The sequence below is a fragment of the Macaca nemestrina genome, chromosome 14 (assembly GCF_043159975.1).
Source record: "Macaca nemestrina isolate mMacNem1 chromosome 14, mMacNem.hap1, whole genome shotgun sequence".
NCBI lineage: Eukaryota > Metazoa > Chordata > Mammalia > Primates > Cercopithecidae > Macaca > Macaca nemestrina.
In genome coordinates, this window is record NC_092138.1 from 5,286,175 (window position 1) to 5,306,660 (window position 20,486).

The window sequence follows — 20,486 nt, forward strand, 5'->3', positions numbered from 1 at the left end:
TGGCCGGATCTCAGCTCACTACAAGCTCCGCCTCCCGGGTTTACGCCATTCTCCTGCCTCAGCCTCCCGAGTAGCTGGGACTACAGGCGCTCGCCACCTCGCCCGGCTAGTTTTTTGTATTTTTTAGTAGAGAGGGGGTTTCACCGTGTTAGCCAGGATGGTCTCGATCTCCTGACCTCGTGATCCGCCCGTCTCGGCCTCCCAAAGTGCTGGGATTACAGGCTTGAGCCACCGTGCCCGGCCCGTAATAGAATGTTAATGTCCCTGGAGACCCCTCCTTAGCTCTCCAGGGACAAGTCACACCTGTCACCTTCACTAAGTATGTGTCTCCTTTACCCAGGCATGAGGGGGCACCTGGAGCAAGGTGGTCAATTCCTAAAAGGATTTCCGAGGCAGGGGGGCTGTGACAGAACCCATGCTCAAGGAGGAGTCCCGAGGGAGGGATCCCATTTCACAGGTGGGCAAACGGGCTGAGACTGGAGCACAGGCCCTGGCCCCGCGGCTCAGGGTGGAGGAGGGAGAGGGCAGCTAGGGCTGTCCCCCTGCCACCCCACTCAGTGGGCGCGCGGCAGCCTGGCAGGTGGGAGGGCTCTGAGGCTCTGGCTTTCCTTGTCCCTGGCCCTCAGATCCCTGAAGGGGCAGGCACTGTGATGACCAAGCAGCAGCGCTGCCCAGTAATGGGACATCATGTCCTGGAGCTCCACACTCCGCGGTCAGCCTGGTTCCCACTGTAACATGCGCAGCGACCCTGCGACTGACTGAGCATGGTCCCTCCAGGAGCCGCACTCATAGCCTCGCCCTGCCAGTGGCATCACCCCAGGGTTAGGGGCCCCCAGCACCTTCTGGGGCAAAGCCTGGGTGCCTCCAGAAACCCCCTGGAAAATGCAAACTCATGATGATTCTGCGGGTTGACAAATATTCTTGTTTCTCCACTAAAAGGCTTGGGGGAGGAGCTGACAAGGGGAGGGAAGCAGGTCTCCGGCCCAGGCTCAGCAGCCAGAGAGAGAGAGAGAGAGAGAGAGAGAGAGAGAGAGAGAGAGTGTGTGTGTGTGACAGAGAGAGGCACACAAGGTGGGAGGAGGGGGCAGTGTGGGGGACATCTGAGGTGGGGAGGCAGTGCCCGGGGGCTTATCCGAGGCAGGTGAGCCCATGTTGGGGGTGTCCTGTCTGGGGGTCTGTGCCAGCAGCTGGATGTGGAGATGCCGGGAACACCAGGGCCAGTCCCAGCTGAAGCAGCCATAGCTGCCGTCATCTCTGAAGCCCTCCTGAGACTGAGGAACGAGGCAGGCTGAGGGAACTTGAACATTTAATATGGTCAGCACCTGGTAAGATGAAGGTGTTTTTTTTGTTTTTTTTGTTTTTGAGACGGAGTCTCGCTCTGTCACCCAGGCTGGAGTGCAGTGGTGCGATCTCAGCTCACTGCAAGCTCAGCCTCCCGGGTTCACGCCATTCTCCTGCCTCAGCCTTCCGAGTAGCTGGGACTACAGGCGCCGCCACCACGCCCGGCTAATTTTTTGTATTTTCAGTACAGACGGGGTTTCACCGTGTTAGCCAGGATGGTCTCGGTCTCCTGACCTCGTGATCCACCCGCCTTGGCCTCCCAAAGTGCTGGGATTACAGGTGTGAACCACCGCGCCCGGCCGAAGGTGTGTTTTTTACACAAATTATAAATAATGAAAAATAAGCATTTAGAAAAAGCAGCAGCAGTCCCCTTGGCGGGTCAGCTGGAGGACTCTTTGGTTGAGTGGCGGGTGAGGCCCTGGGTCCGGGGTCTGTCAGAGCCCCCCTAGGTCATCTGCCAGGAAGGCCAGCAGGTAGCGGCTGACATGTCTGTCGATGATGACAGGCGAGAAGCCGAGGACGCGCCGGGTCCCTGGCAGGCCCTTGGGGTCTAGAAGACAAAAGGGGAGGCAAAAGCTCACAAACCAGTCCCAGAGGTGAATTCTGTGTTTCCATCCCTCCCATGGGGGTGGGTGGGAGCGGGCACTGGGGCAGGGTGCTCCCTCCCGGTCATGGTCTTGGCTTGAGTTGAAAAGACAAGAATTAGGGCCGATTCCAGAGCCCCCAGCTCCCACCCAAGTGACCCAGGGGCCTTGAGTCCTGCCATGTGTGCCTGTGTCCTCGCGCCCAGTAGGCCTCCCAGCACGACAAACTCAGGCATCACAGAAAAGGGAGACGGGGCAGGCCAGGCTGGGCGCCAGTAGACAGGCCCTGGGAGGCTCCTATGCATCAGGCCTGTGGCTGGTGGAGAGACCCAAGGCCCTGGGGCACGTGACCTGCTCAAGGGCCCCACATGGCTCAAGGTCACAGGTGTGGCAGGGCTTTGTAACACCCAGAGTCCTGGCTGTACCCCTCCTCCCGCTAGGGGTCATCATTTTCTGGTTCCCAAGGGTGGCAGGAGCCAGTGGACGCTGGGAGCCTCCTTACATCCCATTTCTCATGAGCCCTGCAAGGTGACACCATCCCACTGCTCAAGTGTGGACACTGAGGTGTGGAGAGGCCAAGGGGTCCCAAATTGGGCAGGGTCTGGGGCCCTGGCTTGGTGGCAGAGGGGAAGCAGGCCCAGCCCTGTGAGGGTCCACCTGCACCCACCTGGTGGATAGCAGTACAGGAGCAGGGCCAGTCCCACAGCAAGGCCCAGACCAGCCAGGAAGCTCATGGGTCCTGGGGAGACACCAGCGTGAACAGGGCTCCCCTGGGCCTCAGAGGGGTGGGGTCCTGAGGCTCGGGGGCTGCGCAGGGGAGGGGGTGCCAGGCTGAGGTGCTGCCTGAAGAGCCCCCAAGCGAGCACCTTAGGGGGTCTGTCACCAACAGAAGGCCAGGAATGGAGCCACACTTGGGGTGGAGAAGCCCCTGAGGCGGAGATGGAGCCCTGGGGAGGGTAAAGAGAGAGGGAAAGAGAGGGAGAGAGAGGGAGGGCAGCAGGGAGGTGTTACCCCTGTCACTCAGCTCGCCGCTCTGGCTGCCCGAGTCTAGCTGTGTGCAATCTGAGTTCTCTAGAAACAAAACCACAGAGCATGGTTAGTCAGTGGGCAGGGCCGGAGAGCAAGGTCGTCACCCCGTAGGAAGCCCAAGGCCACTGCTGCCTCCTGGGGCCGCCAGGCCAGACCAGGCCGTGGTACCCGAGACCAACCCTCCTCAGGGAACTATGCACAGTCTGGGTCTTCTCCGGTGGTCCAGCTGCTGTGACTTCAAGTGCCACTGGCATGGGGAAGGTCATTGTACCCTGGTGGCCACAGGCACCAAACGCGGCATGAACATTGCTGTGGACAGCGTGGCTGCTGTCGGCCTGGTGGCTGCCTCACTGGGTGCAGCTGGGCCAGAAGCTTTCTGCCCAGGCCTCCCCCGGAGGTTTTCCAGCCTGAGACCTGCTGGACGGGCCTAAAGGCACGCGGGAGCCACAGAAGGTGCTCCACCTCCAGTGGGGCCGAGGCTTGGCCCTGCCTGGTTTGGAAAGCCCCCTGTGGCATACTCGTGGCTCGGGAGGGAGAGCCAGTCCCTCCTGCAGGGCTGGGCCTCCCCTCGAGCTCTCCCTGCCCATCATCTGCACTGTGTCCTGTGAGGCCTGGGGAGGCCTCCGGGGGCTCAGAGACCCCCAGCCCAGTAGCTGGGGTGAGCCACCCAGTCCCTCTGGTCTCTGTCCTGTTGCTTGAGGGCCACGGGGCAGTAGCCCCTCCCCCTCCCCCTCCTCCTAGGGCCCTGACCACAGAGGCGCCAGATCAGAGTTGCCGTCTTCACCTCGAGGCGCCCTGAACGTCCCGGCAGCTCTGTGGGCCCAGGCTACTGGCATCCACATGACTCCCGGGGCCTGAGCGCACACTGCCTGAGGACAGGAGCCTCAGAGCTGAAATGCATGTGCTTCGGACCAGCCATCCGGGCCTGACCACGCCCTGTGGAAACCCCCACACGTGTGCAGATCGCAGCAATGAAAGGGTTCATCATGGGGTTGGGTAATTCCAGCGGGGACCGCCTAGGAGCGCTATGCAGCTGTGGGAACAAGGCTGCTGTCCACACAGACAGGAAAGGATCCCCCTGGAATGAGGCTAGAAAAGGAAGGGCAAGAGAGGACGCACAAGATGCCCCCTTCTGTGTGAAAACTGCCATGACAGAGAGAGATGGAGAAAGTGGGAGACAGATACCAACATCCGCACTGCCTGTGCCTGCCACACTCTCCCCTCGGGGCTGAGGGTGGCCTCTGGGGAAGGGCTGAGGCGAGAGGGGATGCCAGGCCTGGGCTGCAGCAGACTTGAGAGGTCACGGAGAACATCCATGGCATCAGCAGCAGGCTGGGGTGCCCTCCCTGGGCCGGCACCGAGCATGCATGGTTGGGGACGTGGAACTTACGCAGAGCGTGGCGGCTGGGCAGGCAGCTGTGCAGGGGCTGGGCATGGATATACAGGGCTCGGTAGAACTCCTGGCAGTCCCGTTCGCCGCTCCGCTGCAGGTGGCTCAGGAGGTCACAGAGCCGCACACGCAAGGACGCCTTGGGGTTCCGGAACTGAGGGTATAAGGGGGTGTCAGGGAAGATCAGGCCAGGGGGGCTGGCTGTGGGTCAGGTCAGGGCACCAAGGTCAGGCCCCCAGCCTCAGCTTCCCCATTGAGTGTCAGGACACCTGCTGGATGGCAGCTCCTGTGACACCCTGCCCCTTACCCACACCACATAGTGCCTGGCATTGCCTCTGTCACAGGCATCACTGCTACTCCTCATACTCCCTGTGGGGTAGGAGGTTGGGAAACAGGCTGGGAGCGGTCACAAAGAAATCACAGGGCTGGCCGGGCACAGTGGCTCACGCCTGTAATCCCAGCACTTTGGGAGGCCAAGGCAGGCGGATCACGAGGTCAGGAGATCGAGACCATCCTGGCTAACACGGTGAAACCCCGTCTCTACTAGAAAATACAAAAAAATTAGCCAGGTGTGGTGGCGGGCGCCTGTAGTCCCGGCTACTCGGGAGGCTGAGGCAGGAGAATGGCGTGAACCTGGGAGGTGGAGCTTGCAGTGAGCTGACATCGCGCCACTGCACTCCAGCCTGGGCAACAGAGCAAGACTCTGTCTCAAAAAAAAAAAAGAAAAAAAAAAAGAAGAAAGCACAGGGCTGGTGACATCATTCCAAGTGTTAGGACATAGTGTGGCTTCCTGTGTGACCTCAGCCAGCTACTCCACCCCTCTGAGACTTGGTTTCTTCATTTGTAAAAAGGGGATAATGAACCCTCATGGTAGGCTATGACAGGGAATTAATGAAGTGAGGTATAAGTGCTAACTTCTGTTATTTTGCAGTCTACAGGAATGTGATTCAAGTTTTTAAAAAATAAGTTGAAGCTGAGCGCGATGGCTCATGCCTGCAATCCCAGCACTTTGGGAGGCCGAGGCAGGCAGATCAGGAGTTCGAGGTTAGGAGTTTGACACCAGCCTGGCCAACATGGCGAAACCCCATCTCTACTAAGAGTACACAAAATTAGCCAGGCATGGTGGTGCATGTTTAATCCCAGCTACTTGGGAGGCTGAGGCCAGAGGATCACTGGAAACTGGGAGGCAGAGGTTGCACTGAGCCGAGATCACGCCACTGCACTCCAGCCTGGGTGACAGACTCCATCTCAAAAAAAGAGAAAAGGGTGACAAAAGTATTGGCTCTTTTGATATGTCTGACAAAGAAATGTGTCAGACAAGGTCTGTGGACTGGCCACTGGGCCTTGACCGCCAGGACCTGGAGTCTGTGGCCCAGTGCTGCCGCCTGGTGGCAGCACATCATTCTACACGGCCACAGGAAACGAGTAAAACCGTGGCAGTGTGGAAATGACAGCCAGATGGGTGGCAGAAGCTATGGTGTGTGTGAGGAAGGAATATGTGGTTTTTCTTGTATAAACATCCGAAACTTTCTAAACTTTCTAAAAGTGAACATGCGTTAGACTTCAATTACAATAATAAGAGATGGATTTGAGCTCCTAACTTTTAAAATTACTGTATCACCTTCACAATGGAAGAAGCACCTGAGCCAGTAGCAGGGCCCGTGTTGACTTGTATTCTGTTGTGGGCCAACCTCATTGTGCCAGGAGATGCCCCAACCCTAAGGATAGCCCTGCATCATGACCCCCTGCCAAGTGAGGAAACGACAGCTCCAAGAGAAGGGACTCAATTGGGGTCACCCAGAGGGGAAGGAGGCTGGCAGGACCTGTACCCCAAAGGCCTAGCGGTCTCCGGCACTCACTGCCCATCCCTCTGGTCTTGGTGATGGCTGTCAAGGAACAGGTGGCTCAGTGCGGGCGCCAGAGCCACAGATGTGGGCGGGGTTGGCAGGGTGTGGCTAACTCATCCAATGTCCCCTCAGGGCCACCTGGCACTGGGGTGATGGGGCAGGACAGACCTCCCAAGACAGAGCCCAGGAATTGCATCTTAAATGCCATCTCCAGCAGAGCCACCCTGCTGTTTCCAGCTCTGCAGCTCTGAGAGGCCAGGGCCATGTGACAGAGCAACAGCCACCGGCCCTGGGCACTTTCCCAAACAATAGGATGAACTCAGGACATGGCCTGGCACTCCTGAGATGAGCGGCCCCGGGCAAGCGGCTGCCTCTTGGGCCTTGGGATCACCTCTGTGAGATGGGGTGATGGGCGCGGTGCCCACAGGGCTGCAGGGCCATCTGGTGATAAGGGCTCTTGGGCAGGCGTTTACCCGGCTCAGCTCAGTCAGTCCACACCACACCTGCCAGGCAGGGCTCTCAGCGTCTGCTCCACACATGGGGAAGCTGGGGTTCCGAGGGGACCAGCCCGCTCAGCACTGCTGAGAGGGGCAGACTGTGGCATGGCCGTGGGGTGGGTCAGCATCTGCCTTCCTAGAAGCTCGGTTGCCTACCTGTGACATGCTGGGCTTTCCAGCCGCGTACAGTAACATAGAAATTAGAGAAAAGGGCCGGGCGCGGTGGCTCATGCCTGTAATCCCAGCACTTTGGGAGGCCGAGGCGGGCGGATCACAAGGTCAGGAGATCGAGACCACGGTGAAACCCCGTCTCTACTAAAAATACAAAAAATTAGCCGGGCGCGGTTGTGGGCGCCTGTAGTCCCAGCTACTCGGGAGGCTGAGGCAGGAGAATGGCGTGAACCCGGGAGGCGGAGCTCGCAGTGAGCCGAGATCGCGCCACTGCACTCCAGCCTGGGCGACAGAGCGAGACTCCGTCTCAAAAAAAAAAAAAAAAAAAAAAGAAATTAGAGAAAAGGAAGCAATTGTTTGCCCACTTTGAACCTTCAGAAGATGCAGAATGCAAAGCACTGTGGCACTGGGGTGGGCCAGGACTATCTGTTCCCCATCCCACTTCAGCTCTGCCTCTGCCTCCGCCCTCCTCATCCCTCCCTCTCGCCCTCTTTCTTGCCTCCCTCCAAGTCTTATACAGTCATGTGCTTATATTGTCAAGTCTTATATTGTCACGTTATCTCCTATAATCTCCCAGCAACTCGGGGACAGCATACCCAATGACACAGGAAGAAACTGAGGCACAGAGAGCTGACGTTCTGGGCTTGTTTGGTCCAAAGGGCCCCAAAGGGTCAGTTTGTAGCTCAGGCAGCCTTAGTAGCCAGGTCCAGATATGTCACCTCTGAATCCTGACATACCTAGTGTGTCATTCCCGTGAGAGAATGACCCAGGGCTGGTCACCAGCTTCTCCCAGCCCAGAAGGGAAGGGAAACTGAGCAGTGTCTCGGGCACCCCCCTCACCTCCTCAGCACCTTTTCCGCCTCCTTGTTGGTAAGGATCTGTGGGTAGTAGCGGTTCAGCTGGAGGATGATCCTGTCCACCTGCTGCTCACTCAAGCGCCCGTGGCCTGTCAGGAAAGGCGTGTCCTGCACCAGGCGGTCACAATACGTCTGATCTAAAACAGACAGCACAGGGGCATGAGCCAGCACAGCCCAAGGGGACCAGAGACGACAGCCTTGTACTGACACCACAGGAGGGCATCACCCCCGAAGTGGGTGCCCACCAGGAGGGTGCACCCGCAGAATCACAGCCATCCCAGCCCGTGTGGTGTGCATTGCACAGCTGAGAGCTGCCCCTGGCCTGCCAACCTGCCTGCTGCCAACCTGCCCCACCAGAAGATGGAAGTGAAGGGGTGTGCTAGAAACCCACTTTCACAGAGCTCGCCACAGAAATCAAACTCAGAGGGGCTAAGAATCTACTTTTCATGGGCCACCTGCAGGGCCATCAGGAAATAGCTGGGGCCTAGGGTGGCACAGGTGGCTCAGAATGCCCAGGGCCAGGCATGGTGGCTCAGACCAGGTGCGATGGCTCACCCTTGTAACACCAATATTTTGGGAGGCCAAGGTGGGCAGATCACTTGAGCTCAGGAGTTCGAGATCAAGAATGCTCAGACGTGGGCTCTGCAGATCTTCACACTGGCACAGATACAGGGACACAGGGCTCAGGGTGGCCCGTGCTGGGATCACGATGGGACACAGTGTGTCTGAAAGGCCTTAAGAAGCTTCTACCAACAGTAAACCAGTGAGTTCTCCCAGAGGGCTAGAAATGCTTTTCATTTGCCTTTTTTTTTTTTTTTCCAGAATCACCATTAAAATATCATTGTACCACTTTTCCATTAAGAATGTTTCTTAGAATGACAGATCTTTAAGGCTGAGCAGTGGAGTGACGACAGGAGGGCATGGAGAGGATGGCACACAGGATCCCCACAGGGACTGAACATGTGCATCACCTTACATACTTGTGGCAGCTTGTCCTGTTTCCCCATGTACACAAAGAAAATATTTATAGAACATAACACAGAGGAAAATGAGAAGGGAATCTAAATGTGTTGCTATAAAAAGTGAACAAAACACAAAAGAAGGCAGTAATAGAATAAATGAGGGTCAAAAAAGCTACAAGACATACAGGAAACACATAGCAAAATGGCAGTAGTAACACATTCCTTATCAGCAATTAATTCAAATGTAAATAGGTTAAACTTTCCTTTTTTTTTTTTTGAGATAGAGTCTTGCTCTGTTGCCCAGGCTAGAGTGCTGAGGCCCAATCTCGGCTCACTGCAACCTCTGCCTCCTGGGTTCAAGCAATTCTCCCTGGGATTACAGGTGTACGCCACCATGCCCATCTGGTTTTTGTATTTTTTTTTTTTTTTTTTTGAGACGGAGTCTCGCTGTGTTTCCCAGGACTTTGGGAGGCCGAGGCGGGTGGATCACGAGGTCAGGAGATCGAGACTATCCTGGCTAACATGGTGAAACCCCGTCTCTACTAAAAATACAAAAAACTAGCCGGGCGTGGTGGTTTTTGTATTTTTTTAGTAGAGACAGGGTTTTACCATGCTGGCCAGGCTGGTGTCAAACTCCTGACCTCAGGTGATCTGCCTGCCTTGGCCTCCCAAAGTGCTGGGATTATAGGCATGAGCTACCGCGCCCAGCCAAATTTTCCTATCAAAAGGCATAGATTGGCAGAATGGATTTTTAAAATATGAGACAACTAAGTGCTGTCTACAAAAGACTCACTTCAGATCTAAAGACACAAAGAAGTTGAAAATGAAAGGACCTAAAAAAATTCCCATACAAATAGTAACCAAAAGAGAGATGAGGTAACTATACTAACATCAGACAAAATAGACTATAGGTCAAAAACTATTACAAGAGATTAAAAAGTATATTATGTATTAATAAAAGGATAAATTCATCAAGAATATGCAACAGTTATAAACATATATGCACCAAATATCAGAGCTTCAAAATGTATGAAGCAAACACTGGCAGAGTTGAAGGGAGAAATAGATACCTCTATAATAATATTTGGAGACTTCAAAACACCACTTTCAGTGAGAGACAGAACCACCAGACAGAAGATAAATGAGGAAATAGAGGACTTCAACAACACCATAAGCCAATTATACCTGGTAGACATACACAGAACACTCCATCCAACAATATAGATATTTTTCTCACGTGCACATGAAACATTCCCCAAGATAGGCTGCAAAACAAGTTTGTGGCCACAAAAACCAGTTTTAATATATTTGAAAAGGTTGAAATCATATAAAATATATTTTCTGACCACCCACAATGAAGCTAGAAATCAATAATAGAAAACTAAAAAATTCACAAATACGTGAAAATTAAATAGCCAATGGGGTGCCAGTCATGGTGGCTCACACCTGTTATCCCAGCACTTTGGGAAGCTGAGGCAGGCAGATCACTTGAGGCCAGGAGTTTGGGACCAGCCTGGCCAACATGGCAAAACCCTATCTCTACTAAAAATACAAAACTTAGCCAGGCATGGTGGTGCACGCTTGTAATCCCAGCTACCTGGGAGGCTGAGGCACAAGAATTCCTTGAACCTGGGAGGTGGAGGTTGTAGTGAGCTGAATTCGTGCCACTGCACTCCAGCCTGGGTGACAGAGCGAGACTCTGTCTCAAACAAACAAACAAACAAACAAGAAAACCAATGGGTCAAAAGAGAAATCATGAGGGAAATTAGGAAGTAACAGGAGAAAAGCGGAAACACACACCTACACACACACACCCACACACACACACACCCCCCCTACACTATGCCAAAACCTAAGGGATGCAGCAAAAGCAGTGCTAAGAGGGAAAATTATAGTTGCAAATGCATATATCTAAAAAAAATCTTAAATCAGTAACCTAACATCACACTTTAAGGAGTGAGAAAAGGAAAAACTAAAGACCAGAGAGCTTGAAGAGCAAATTAAACCCAAAGCTCACAGAAGGAGGGAAATAATCAAGATTAGAGTGAAGACAAATGAAATAGAGAATCGAAAAACAGTGGAGAAAAATCAAGAAAACCAAAGTCGATTCTTTGATGATATCAATAAAAATGACAAAACTAGCTAGACTGACAAAGAAAAATAAGAGAAGACTCAAATTACTAGTATCAGGAATAAAAGTGAGGACATTACCATGAACTTTACAGAAATAAAAAGGAATGTAAGAGAATACTATGAACATTTGTATACCAACAAATTAGATAACCTAAATGAAATGAAAACATTCCTAAAAACACAATCCACCAAAACTAAACCATGAAGAAATAGAAAATCTAACCAATAACTAGTAAGATTAAATCAATAATGAAAAATATCTCAAGAAAGAAAAGCTCAGGACCAGATAGCTTTGCTGGTTAATTCTACCATAAATGTAAAGAACTAATACCAATCCTTCTCAAACTTACAAAAAAAACTGAAGAGGAGGGAACACTTCATAACTAATTCTGTGAGGTCAGCTTTACCCTGATACCAAAATCAGACAAAGTCACTTCAAGAAAAGAAAACCACTTTGGGAGAGAGAGGCAGGAGAGTCACTTGATGCCAGGAATTCAAGACCACACTTGGGCAATACAGCAAGACCTTGTCTCTATGAAAAAAAAGAAAATGGAAAAGACTACAGACCAATACTCCTTAGGAATATTGATGGAAAAAATCAACAAAATCCAGCAAATCAAATTCAGCAGCATGTTAAAAGAAGTATACATTGATTTGTTCCTGGAATACAAGGATGGTTCGACATGTAAAAATCAAAAATCAATCAATGAAATATACCACATTAATAGAATGAAGGAAAAAATACATGGCCATTTCAGTTGTTTTAGAAAAAGCATTTGATAAATGTCAACATCCTTTCTTGATATAAATATTTAATTAATTAGGTCTAGAAGATGGTATGGTTTGAATGTGTCAACAAGCATGTATTGGAAACTTAATCCCCAAAGTAACAGCACTGAGAGATAGAACCTAATGGGAGGTGTACAGGTCATGAGGGCTCTACCGTCATGAATGGATTAATGCCAATTACAAAAGGGCTTGAAGTTTCGGGTTTGTTTTCTTCCTCTTAATCCCTCTCATTCTCTCTAGCCCTTCTGCCTTCCACCATGGAATAACACAGCAAGAAGACCCTCACCAGATGCTGGCTCCCTGATCTTGGACTTCCAAACCTCTAGAAGCATGAGCCTATACATTTCTGCTCATTATAAATTCCCTAGTTTCAAGTGTTCTGTTATAGCAGCACAAAATGGACTAAGACAGAAGGAAACTTCATCAGCATGATAAAGGCCATAGCGTTGGCACTCTGTCTCTGCAGGTTCCATATCCATGGATTAAATCAACAGCAGATATAAAATATTTGGGGAAAAGCAATACAAAATAAGACTACAGCCAAAAAATACAAGTTTTAAAAATACAGTACAATGATTTACATAGCATTTACATTGTGTTAGGTATTACAAGTAACCTAGAGATAATTTAAAATATATGGAAGGATGTGTGTAGGTGCAAATATTATAGCGCTTTATATAAGGGATTTGAACATCCTCAGATGATTTTGAGGGGATTCCTGGAATCATCCCACCTCATATATTGACGGACATTTTTATATGAAAAGCCCACAGCTAACATCATACCTTAATGGTGAAAGACTGAAAGCTTTTTCTTTAAGATCAGGAACAAGATAAAGATGTCTGCTCTTACCACTTATATTCAACATAGTACTGGAAGTTCCAACCAGAGCAATTAGGCAAGAAAAGGAAAAGGGAATAAAAGGCATTCAAATTGTAAAGGAAAAAGTAAAATTTTCTCTGTTCACAGATGACATGATTTTATATATAGAAAATCCTAAAATCTTTTTCTTTGAAGTTAGAGCTAATTAAAAGCATGCAGCAAGGTTGCAAGATATAAAATCAACACACAAAAATATTTCATCTCTACATACTAACAATGAACAATCCAAAAATTAAGAAAACGACTCAATTTATAATAGCATTGAAAAGAATAAAATACTTAGGAAGAAATTTAATCAAGAAGGCAAAAATCTTGTACACTGAAAGCCACAAAACATTGCTGCAAGCACTACCCAAAGCAATCTACAGATTCAATGCAATCCCTATCAAAATCTCAAGTGTTTTTTGCAGAAACAGAAAAACCCATCCTAAAATTCATATAGAATTTCAAAACAAAATACCTGTATAGCCAACAAGAAAAAAAAACTTAAAAAACAAACAAACAAAAAACAGGGTTGGAGGACTCATATTTCCTGCTTTCCAAACTTACTGTAAAAAGATACAATAATGAAAACAATGTGGTACTATCATAAAGACAGATATATGGGTCACTGGCATAGAATACGAGAGTCTAGAATTAAACCCTATTTTTAATTAAAAGAGTGGAAAAAAAGAGTGAAAAAATAGTTCACATAAATGGGAGAAATATTTGCAAAGCATGTATCTCATAAGGGATTAGTATCCATACTCTATAAAGAACTCCTACAACTGAACAGCAAAAGACACAAAGAACCCAATTCAAAAATAAGCAAAGAACTTGAATAGACACTTCTCTAAAGAAAATATACAACTAGCCATCAAACACACAAAAAAATGCTTATCAGGCCAGGCGCGGTGGCTCCCGCCTGTAATCCCAGCACTTTGGGAGGCTGAGGCGGGCAGATCACCTGAAATCACCTAAGGTCAGGAGTTTGAGACTGACCTGGTCAACATGGAGAAACCCTGTCTCTACTAAAAACACAATAATTAGCCGGGCATGGTGGTGTGTGCCTGTAATCCCAACTACTTGGGAGGCTGAGGCAAGAGAATCACTTGAACCCAGGAGATGGAAGTTGCAGTGAGCCGAGATTGCGCCACTGCACTCCAGTCTGGGAAACAGAGCAAGACTCAGTCTCAAGAAAAAGAAAAAGAAAAAATGGTCATGATTACTCATTAAGGAAATTCAAATAAAAATCATAATGAGATATCGCTTCATACTCATTAGGATAGCTATATATTAATATAACAAATGTTGGTAGCCGGGCGCGGTGGCTCAAGCCTGTAATCCCAGCACTTTGGGAGGCCGAGACAGGCGGATCACGAGGTCAGGAGATCGAGACCATCCTGGCTGACACTGTGAAACCCCGTCTCTACTAAAAACTACAAAAAACTAGCCGGGCGAGGTGGCGGGCGCCTGTAGTCCCAGCTACTCGGGAGGCTGAGGCAGGAGAATGGCGTGAACCCGGGAGGCGGAGCTTGCAGTGAGCTGAGATCCGGCCACTGAACTCCAGCCTGGGTGGCAGAGCGAGACTCCGTCTCAAAAAAAAAAAAAAAAAAATGTTGGTGAGGATATGGAGAAATTCAAACTCATGGGCATTACTGCTGAAAATGTAAAATAGTGCAGCCACTGTGGAAAAAAACAGTATGGCAGTTCCTCAAAAATCTAAACATAGAATTATCGTATGATGGCCGGGCGCGGTGGCTCACACCTGTAATCCCAGCACTTTGGGAGGCCGAGGCAGGCAGATCACGAGGTCAGGAGAGCGAGACCATCCTGGCTAACATGGTGAAACCCGGTCTCTACTAAAAATACAAAAATTAGCCAGGTGGGATGGCAGGCGCCTGTAGTCCCAGCCACTTGGGAGGCTGAGGCAGGAGAATCGCTTCAACCTGGGCGGCAGAGGTTGCAGTGAACTGAGATTGCACCACTGTACTCCAGCCTGGGCAACGGTGAGACTCTGTCTCAAAAAAAAAAAAAAAAAAGAATTACCATGTGATCCAGAAATTCTTCTAGGTATATACCTTAGACAACAAAAAGCAGGAACTCAGTCGGGGGTGGTGGCTCATGCCTGTCATCCCAGCACTTTGGGAGGCCAAGCTGGGCAGATCACCTGAGGTCAGGAGCTCAAGACCAGCCTGGCCAACATGGCGAAGCCCCGTCTCTACTAAATACAAAAAGCTAGCCAGGCATGGTGGCACTCGCCTGTAGTGCCAGCTATTCAGGGGGTTGAGGCATGAGAATCACTTGAACCCAGGAGGCAGAGGTTGCACTAAGCCAAGATCACCAACACTGCACTCCAGCCTGGGCAACAAAGTGAGACTCTGTCTTAAATAAATAAATAAATAAATAAATAAATGCAGGAACTCAAATGGATACTTGCACACTGGTTTTCATAGCAGCACTATTCAAAATAAAGATGGAAATAGTGCAAATGTTCACCAGAAGATGAATGAATTATCAAAATGTGGTATATACCTACGTAAAACAGAATATTACTCAGCCCTAAAAAGGAAGGAAATTATGATACATGGATGTCACAACATGGATGAACCTTGAAAACATTATGCTAAGTGCAATAAACATGGCACAAAAGGACAAATATTATATGATTCCAATTATATGAAGTACTTAGAGGAGTCAAATTCATACAGACAGAAAATAGAATAGAGATTACCAGGAGGTGTGAGCAGAAGGAGAAAGGGCAGTTATTGTTTAACGGGTACCAAATTTCTGTTTGGGATGATAAAGAAGCTCTGGAAATGGACAGTGGTGACAACTGCACAACATTGTGAGTGTATTTAGTATCACTGAAGTGTACACTGAAAAATGGGTAAGAAGGTAAATTTTGTTTCTGTATATTTTCTCACAAAAAAATGTAAATGGATAAATAAACTCTGGTTTATCCATACCATGAATATTATTCAGTGCTAAAAAGAAACGAAGGCTGAGTGTGGTGGCTCACGCCTGTCATCCCAGCACTTAGTGAGGCTGAGGCAGGTGAATCGCTTAACCTGGGAGGCAGAGGTTGCAGTGAGCCGAGAGTGCGCCACTGCACTCCAGCCTGGGCAACAGTGAGACTGTCTCAAAGAAAAAACCAAAACAAAAACAGTGTCATCGTGCTGGACATAGCGGGGCCCCCTCTTGGGTTTCCTCCTTGAGGCACAGACTCAACAGACTGTTTTACTTTCTCATGCCTCTTTCCAGTTGCCACTTCCTCCTGGCTGGTCTTTCTGCCCCCCAGAATGTGGACCCGCCCCAAAAGCAACCATGCTCTGTGGGACCCTGTGCAGACCCTACAGACCCAGGCCCAGGTGAGAACAGCCCATCTCAGCATGCTCGCCCTGCGCCGGGCTGGGGACCACGGCGATGGGCAGATCCATCCACATCCTCCAGGGGCTCACAGTGTAGGGGTGTGGGCTGGCATTCACCAAGCAACCCCGCAAACACATCCTTAACCCCACAGATACCTGCCCTCCAGAGAACAACAGGGGGGCCATCCTGGTTCACAGGGTCCCTGGTGATGCCCACATTGAGGCCATCAGCCACCCTATCATCTGGCTGAAGCCACTTGCCATGGGCCGTGCAGGGAGGCAGATGGCTGGGGGCTGATTCAGCCCTCACCTGCACTGAGTCCGCCAGCAGCCCCACCATGGTGAGGAAGCTGAGCGCAAGGCCGTCAAGTGACCTGCCAAGGCCACATGGACAGGCCCAGCTGGGCGGTCTGGGTCCAGCGCCTACAGTCCTCTAGTTAAAAGAAATAAGATGAATTAGCCAAGATTCACAGAGCAATCCCACATGTCTGGCACTCTGTGAGCCCTGCATCTACCTACAACCTTCATCCTTCCAACAGCCCTGCAACATAGGGACAACCACCAGCCCCGTTTTCAGATAGGGAAACTAAGGCACAGTGAGACGATAAGGTACCTGCCCAAGACTGCAACCAGATACGAAGTGACAGATCAAGATTCAGGCCCAGGCACAGCTGTGTTGAGGACCACCTCTTGACATCCAGACATTCTGCCTCTCTAATTAACATGCGACTTCACTGTAATCAGCGACAGCAGTCTACTCCCTGCCAGACCAAGAGACCAAGAGCAGGCCCAAGGCTGTCCTCCCCAGCACTGCCCACTTGGCTAAGAATCCAGTAGTTAGGTGCTCACTAAAGAGTTCTGCAGGCTGGACACGGTGGCTCACGCCTATAATCCCAGCACTTTGGGAGGCTGAGGCAGGTGGATCATGAGGTCAGGAGTTCAAGACCAGCCTGGCCAACACGGTGAAACCCCATCTCTACTAAAAATACAAAAGAAATTAGCTGGTCGTGGTGGCACACGCCTGTAGTCCCAGCTACTCAGGAGGCTGAGGTAGGAGAATTCCTTGGACCCGGGAGGCACAGGTTGCAGTGAGTCAAGATAGCGCCACTGCACTCCAGCCTGGGTGACAGAGTGAGACTCTGTCTCAAAAAAAAAAAAAAAAAAAAAAGAGTTCTGCAATGAATGGTCCAAGGCCCAAGGGCAAGCACGGTAGGTGGACGGTGGCCAGCATCCTGTAGCGGCCTCCTCCTGCCCTGCAAGCCGCTAACCAGGCGGAGCCTCCGCTGCTGCACAGCCATGAGTCACCGTGAGCCGAGAGTCAGCTGGCACAGGCCGCAAGATCTGGGGGCTGAAGCCAGGCTCCGCGGCTTGGGGGCTCTGTGCTTCCTGTGGTTGCGAGTTGTGCACACAAACACGCAGCACTTGGAAGCCAGAAAAGGCACGAGAAACGAAACCATCTCAGTGCCAGCTCCCGATAAACAAGTCCCTGAACTGTTTTTATAGGACAAAGGAAGATGGCTTGCTCTGGCACAGACCCGGCAAGCCTTCACCATGCCCTACATCCCCTTTCTTCTTGCCAAGCTGGCACCAGCACTATAGACCCCCACTCTATTACCCCAACATGAACCTTCTTATCAGCTCAGACTGATGCCCTCAGCCTGGCATTCGAGGCCCCATGGGAGCTGGCCCCACCCACTCTCACCCAGCCCTCCAGGCCCATGAGACTTCCTGCGTGGCAGTCCCCAACAGCACCATCCTGTCTGGGAACCTTGCCCCAGGCTGAGAATACCTGTTCCTCGGTTTCCACCCGGTTAATTCATGTTCACCTTGCTATCCTACGTGCAAGAGGGCTTCCGAAGCTCCTGTCATCCCCAACCAATTGGAGTCCAGACACTTGGGCATCAACCTCCACTCCCGAATTTTTTTTTTTTTTTTTTTTTAGACGGAGTCTCGCTCTGTCGCCCAGGCTGGAGTGCAGTAGCGCGATCTCGGCGCACTGCAAGCTCCGCCTCTCGGGTTCACGCCATTCTCCTGCCTCAGCCTCCCCACTAGCTGGGACTACAGGCGTCCGCCACCACGCCCAGCTAATTTTTTGTATTTTTAGTAGAGACGGGGTTTCACTGTGTTAGCCAGGATGGTCTTGATCTCCTGACCTCGTGATCCACCTGCCTCGGCCTCCCAAAGTGCTGGGATTGATTATAGGCTTGAGCCACCGCGCCCGGCCCCCTCCCGTATTTCTTCCAGGAGCCCCCTTGTCTCAGTGCTCAGCCCAACTAAAACTGCTCACTTGCCGGCACAGCCCGGGGGGTAACTTGTCAAGCACCTGCCCCACGCAGACACCTCCTCAGCGTTCTGCAGGCACTGGCTCACATGCGCTGCTTGCAGCGAGGGCTGGCGGGAGGCAGGACCCCAGTTGGTGCAGGGAGGTGGTGAGCCTGGGACTACGGGTCTGCAGCCTTGCAGGGTTGTTCATATGACCCTCCCAGAGCTGTGCTCCAAGGGCCTTGGCTCTCCATGCCAAAGACTAAGGCTTGTGAGGGAATGTCTCCAGGCCCAGTGAGTAGACCCAACAGGTAGGAAGCACACACTGGAAAAGGTGAGGCCTACAATCAGAGCCTTCAGGGACCCCTGCCTGACGTGATCTCCCAGCTCCAGCGTCCCCTTATGCAAGGAAGCTTCCCTGACAGAGAGCAAGGGACAGGGTCCCTTTGTGCAGGAAGGCTTCTCAATGGACAGCAAGGCCTCAGGCTCTGCCAATACCTAGTCCCTGGGACAGGGCTCCCTGGAGACCAGCATAGCTCTGAGTTGTGTCCCACGCATTCTGATGAACTCACGAAGGGAGTTAAGGAATTCCAGAGTGGGCAGGGCACAATTTGACTTTGTTTTCCCATCTGTACACAGACAAGATACTCCACGTGTCCCCATCTGATCATTTTCTTTCTTTTTCTTTTTTGAGACGGAGTCTTGCTCTGTCATCCAGGCCGGAGTGCAGTGGCGCCATCTCGGCTCACTGCAAGCTCCGCCTCCTGGGTTCAAGAAATTCTCCTGCCTCAGCCTTCCCAGTAGCTGGGACTACAGGTGCCCGCTACCACGCCCAGCTAATTTTTTGTATTTTTAGCAGAGATGGGGTTTCACCATGTTAGCCAGGATGGTCTCGATCTCCTGACTTTGTGATCCGCCCGCCTGGGCCTCCCAAAATGCTGGGATTACAGGCGTGAGCAAAGGCGCCCGGTCCCCATCTGATCATTTTCAGACAGGAATCACCCAACATAGGGTCCAATGCACAGTAAGTGCTCAGATATGAGAGCCACAAATAAGAAGGGTTAGAAGGGAGGACAAAGGGGAGCAGGTGGCAGCTGGGGGGTCTCTTGTGGCCTAGGCTGGAAGTCTCTTCTGACCTGGTGTCCTGGAAGTCGTCAGTTTCCAGCCCATGAGATCCTATTTGTGTGCAGGACCTAGGCTGAGACTCAAGTGAGAGCACTGAGAGAGGACTAGGGACTTCTGGGGCCAACCTGAGCCCCTGAGCCAATTCTGCTCCATGAAGCAGAACAGTGAGAATGAAGTACAGCTTCTGGGAACCCCCATACTCCCTGACCGGGCTGCCATGGGGTCCTTTACCAGCCCATCACCCTCATGGGGCTTCTCCAACAGGGGAAGGTCCACAGAGCAGGGTCACCCTGTTTGGGATCAGGAGGATGGTGGGCAGGTCCCCAGAGAAGCCCTGGGGAGGAAGGGTGGGCTGGGGCCACTAGTGTGGAGCACAACACTGGAGGGTCCAGTCGTTGTCCCCGATTCCCTTAGGCCTAAACAGGGGCAAGACCGTCGTGGACCCCCAAAAGAGTCTGGGAGGCTCCAAGAGTCCCACAGAAACCACATGCGGCCGAGGAACGCACCGCCTGTGCTGCGAGGTCGTTGGGGTAGTTGCAAGGATGGAGCGTTGTTTCCGTGACCAGAATCATAGCAGGACGCTGTGAATTCTCTCTGTTGTCATTTCTACCACCTCCTACTCTTTCATACCAAATTCCCCACCACGGGACACCTCCCAACACACAGACTGGCAGTGGCCGAGCCCAGACCCTGGCTGTGCAGCCCCACCCTGGAGCTGTCTTGTCGCCCCCGCCCTTTTCAGGCCCCGCACCTGGCCACCACCCATCGTGCCCCACCCCGCCTCGGCTGGCACGGCCCCGCCGGGCAGAAGCCCGGGACACCCACCACCTCGCAGGGGTGCACCCGCGCACCACCGGCAGCTGACGGACCAAGGTCACTCGGCCCCCGCAGCCCAGGCGCGGCCTGCAGGCAACTCGCAAGACAGCCGGACCCTCCGGCCGGGCCACCCATCCAGGGCGCCCGCATCCCTGCCGCCCAGCCAGCCCCGTGCCCACCTGTCATGGCGACGGACACAGCGCCGCCCGCAGTCCCCAGCTGTCTACCCCTCCGCGCGTCAGCCCCTCGGTCAGCCGCCCAGTACAGCCTTTCCAGTGACCGCCGCCCGCGGGCCGTCCTCGCCCGCCCCTTTTGGCTAGGCCCGTCCCCCGGCTTCGGCGGTGTAGACTCGGGGGCTCTAAACCCCGCCCCTCGGCGAGCCCTGCCCCCTTCCCGCTAGGCCCCGCCCCTTCCGCGCCCACTACGGCGCCGCCAGGGCTCTAAACTCCGC

The 20,486-nt window shown here is 51.9% G+C and overlaps 1 protein-coding gene across 5 annotated transcripts; it reads right to left on the reverse strand.

Moving 5' to 3' along the window:
• Nucleotides 1–257: 257 nt before the first annotated feature.
• LOC105498864 (caspase recruitment domain family member 19) lies at nt 258–20,418 on the reverse strand. 5 transcript variants are annotated; one of them, XM_011771233.2, is made up of 6 exons: nt 20,215–20,418; nt 7,711–7,853; nt 4,345–4,498; nt 2,937–2,996; nt 2,593–2,664; nt 260–1,891 (listed from the first exon to the last, which is right to left on the reverse strand). In XM_011771233.2, exons 1-6 carry the CDS (start codon nt 20,219–20,221, stop codon nt 1,776–1,778), a joined length of 552 nt encoding a protein of 183 aa, XP_011769535.2. In that variant the 5' UTR covers nt 20,222–20,418; the 3' UTR covers nt 260–1,775. The 5 variants fall into 5 exon arrangements, 3 of the variants coding, with proteins under 3 accessions (XP_011769536.2, XP_011769535.2, XP_070933649.1); XM_011771234.2 differs by lacking the exon at nt 2,937–2,996 and having other exon boundaries at nt 258–1,891; nt 20,215–20,406; XR_011612316.1 differs by having other exon boundaries at nt 1,815–1,891; nt 2,593–2,996; nt 20,215–20,410.
• Nucleotides 20,419–20,486: the final 68 nt, after the last annotated feature.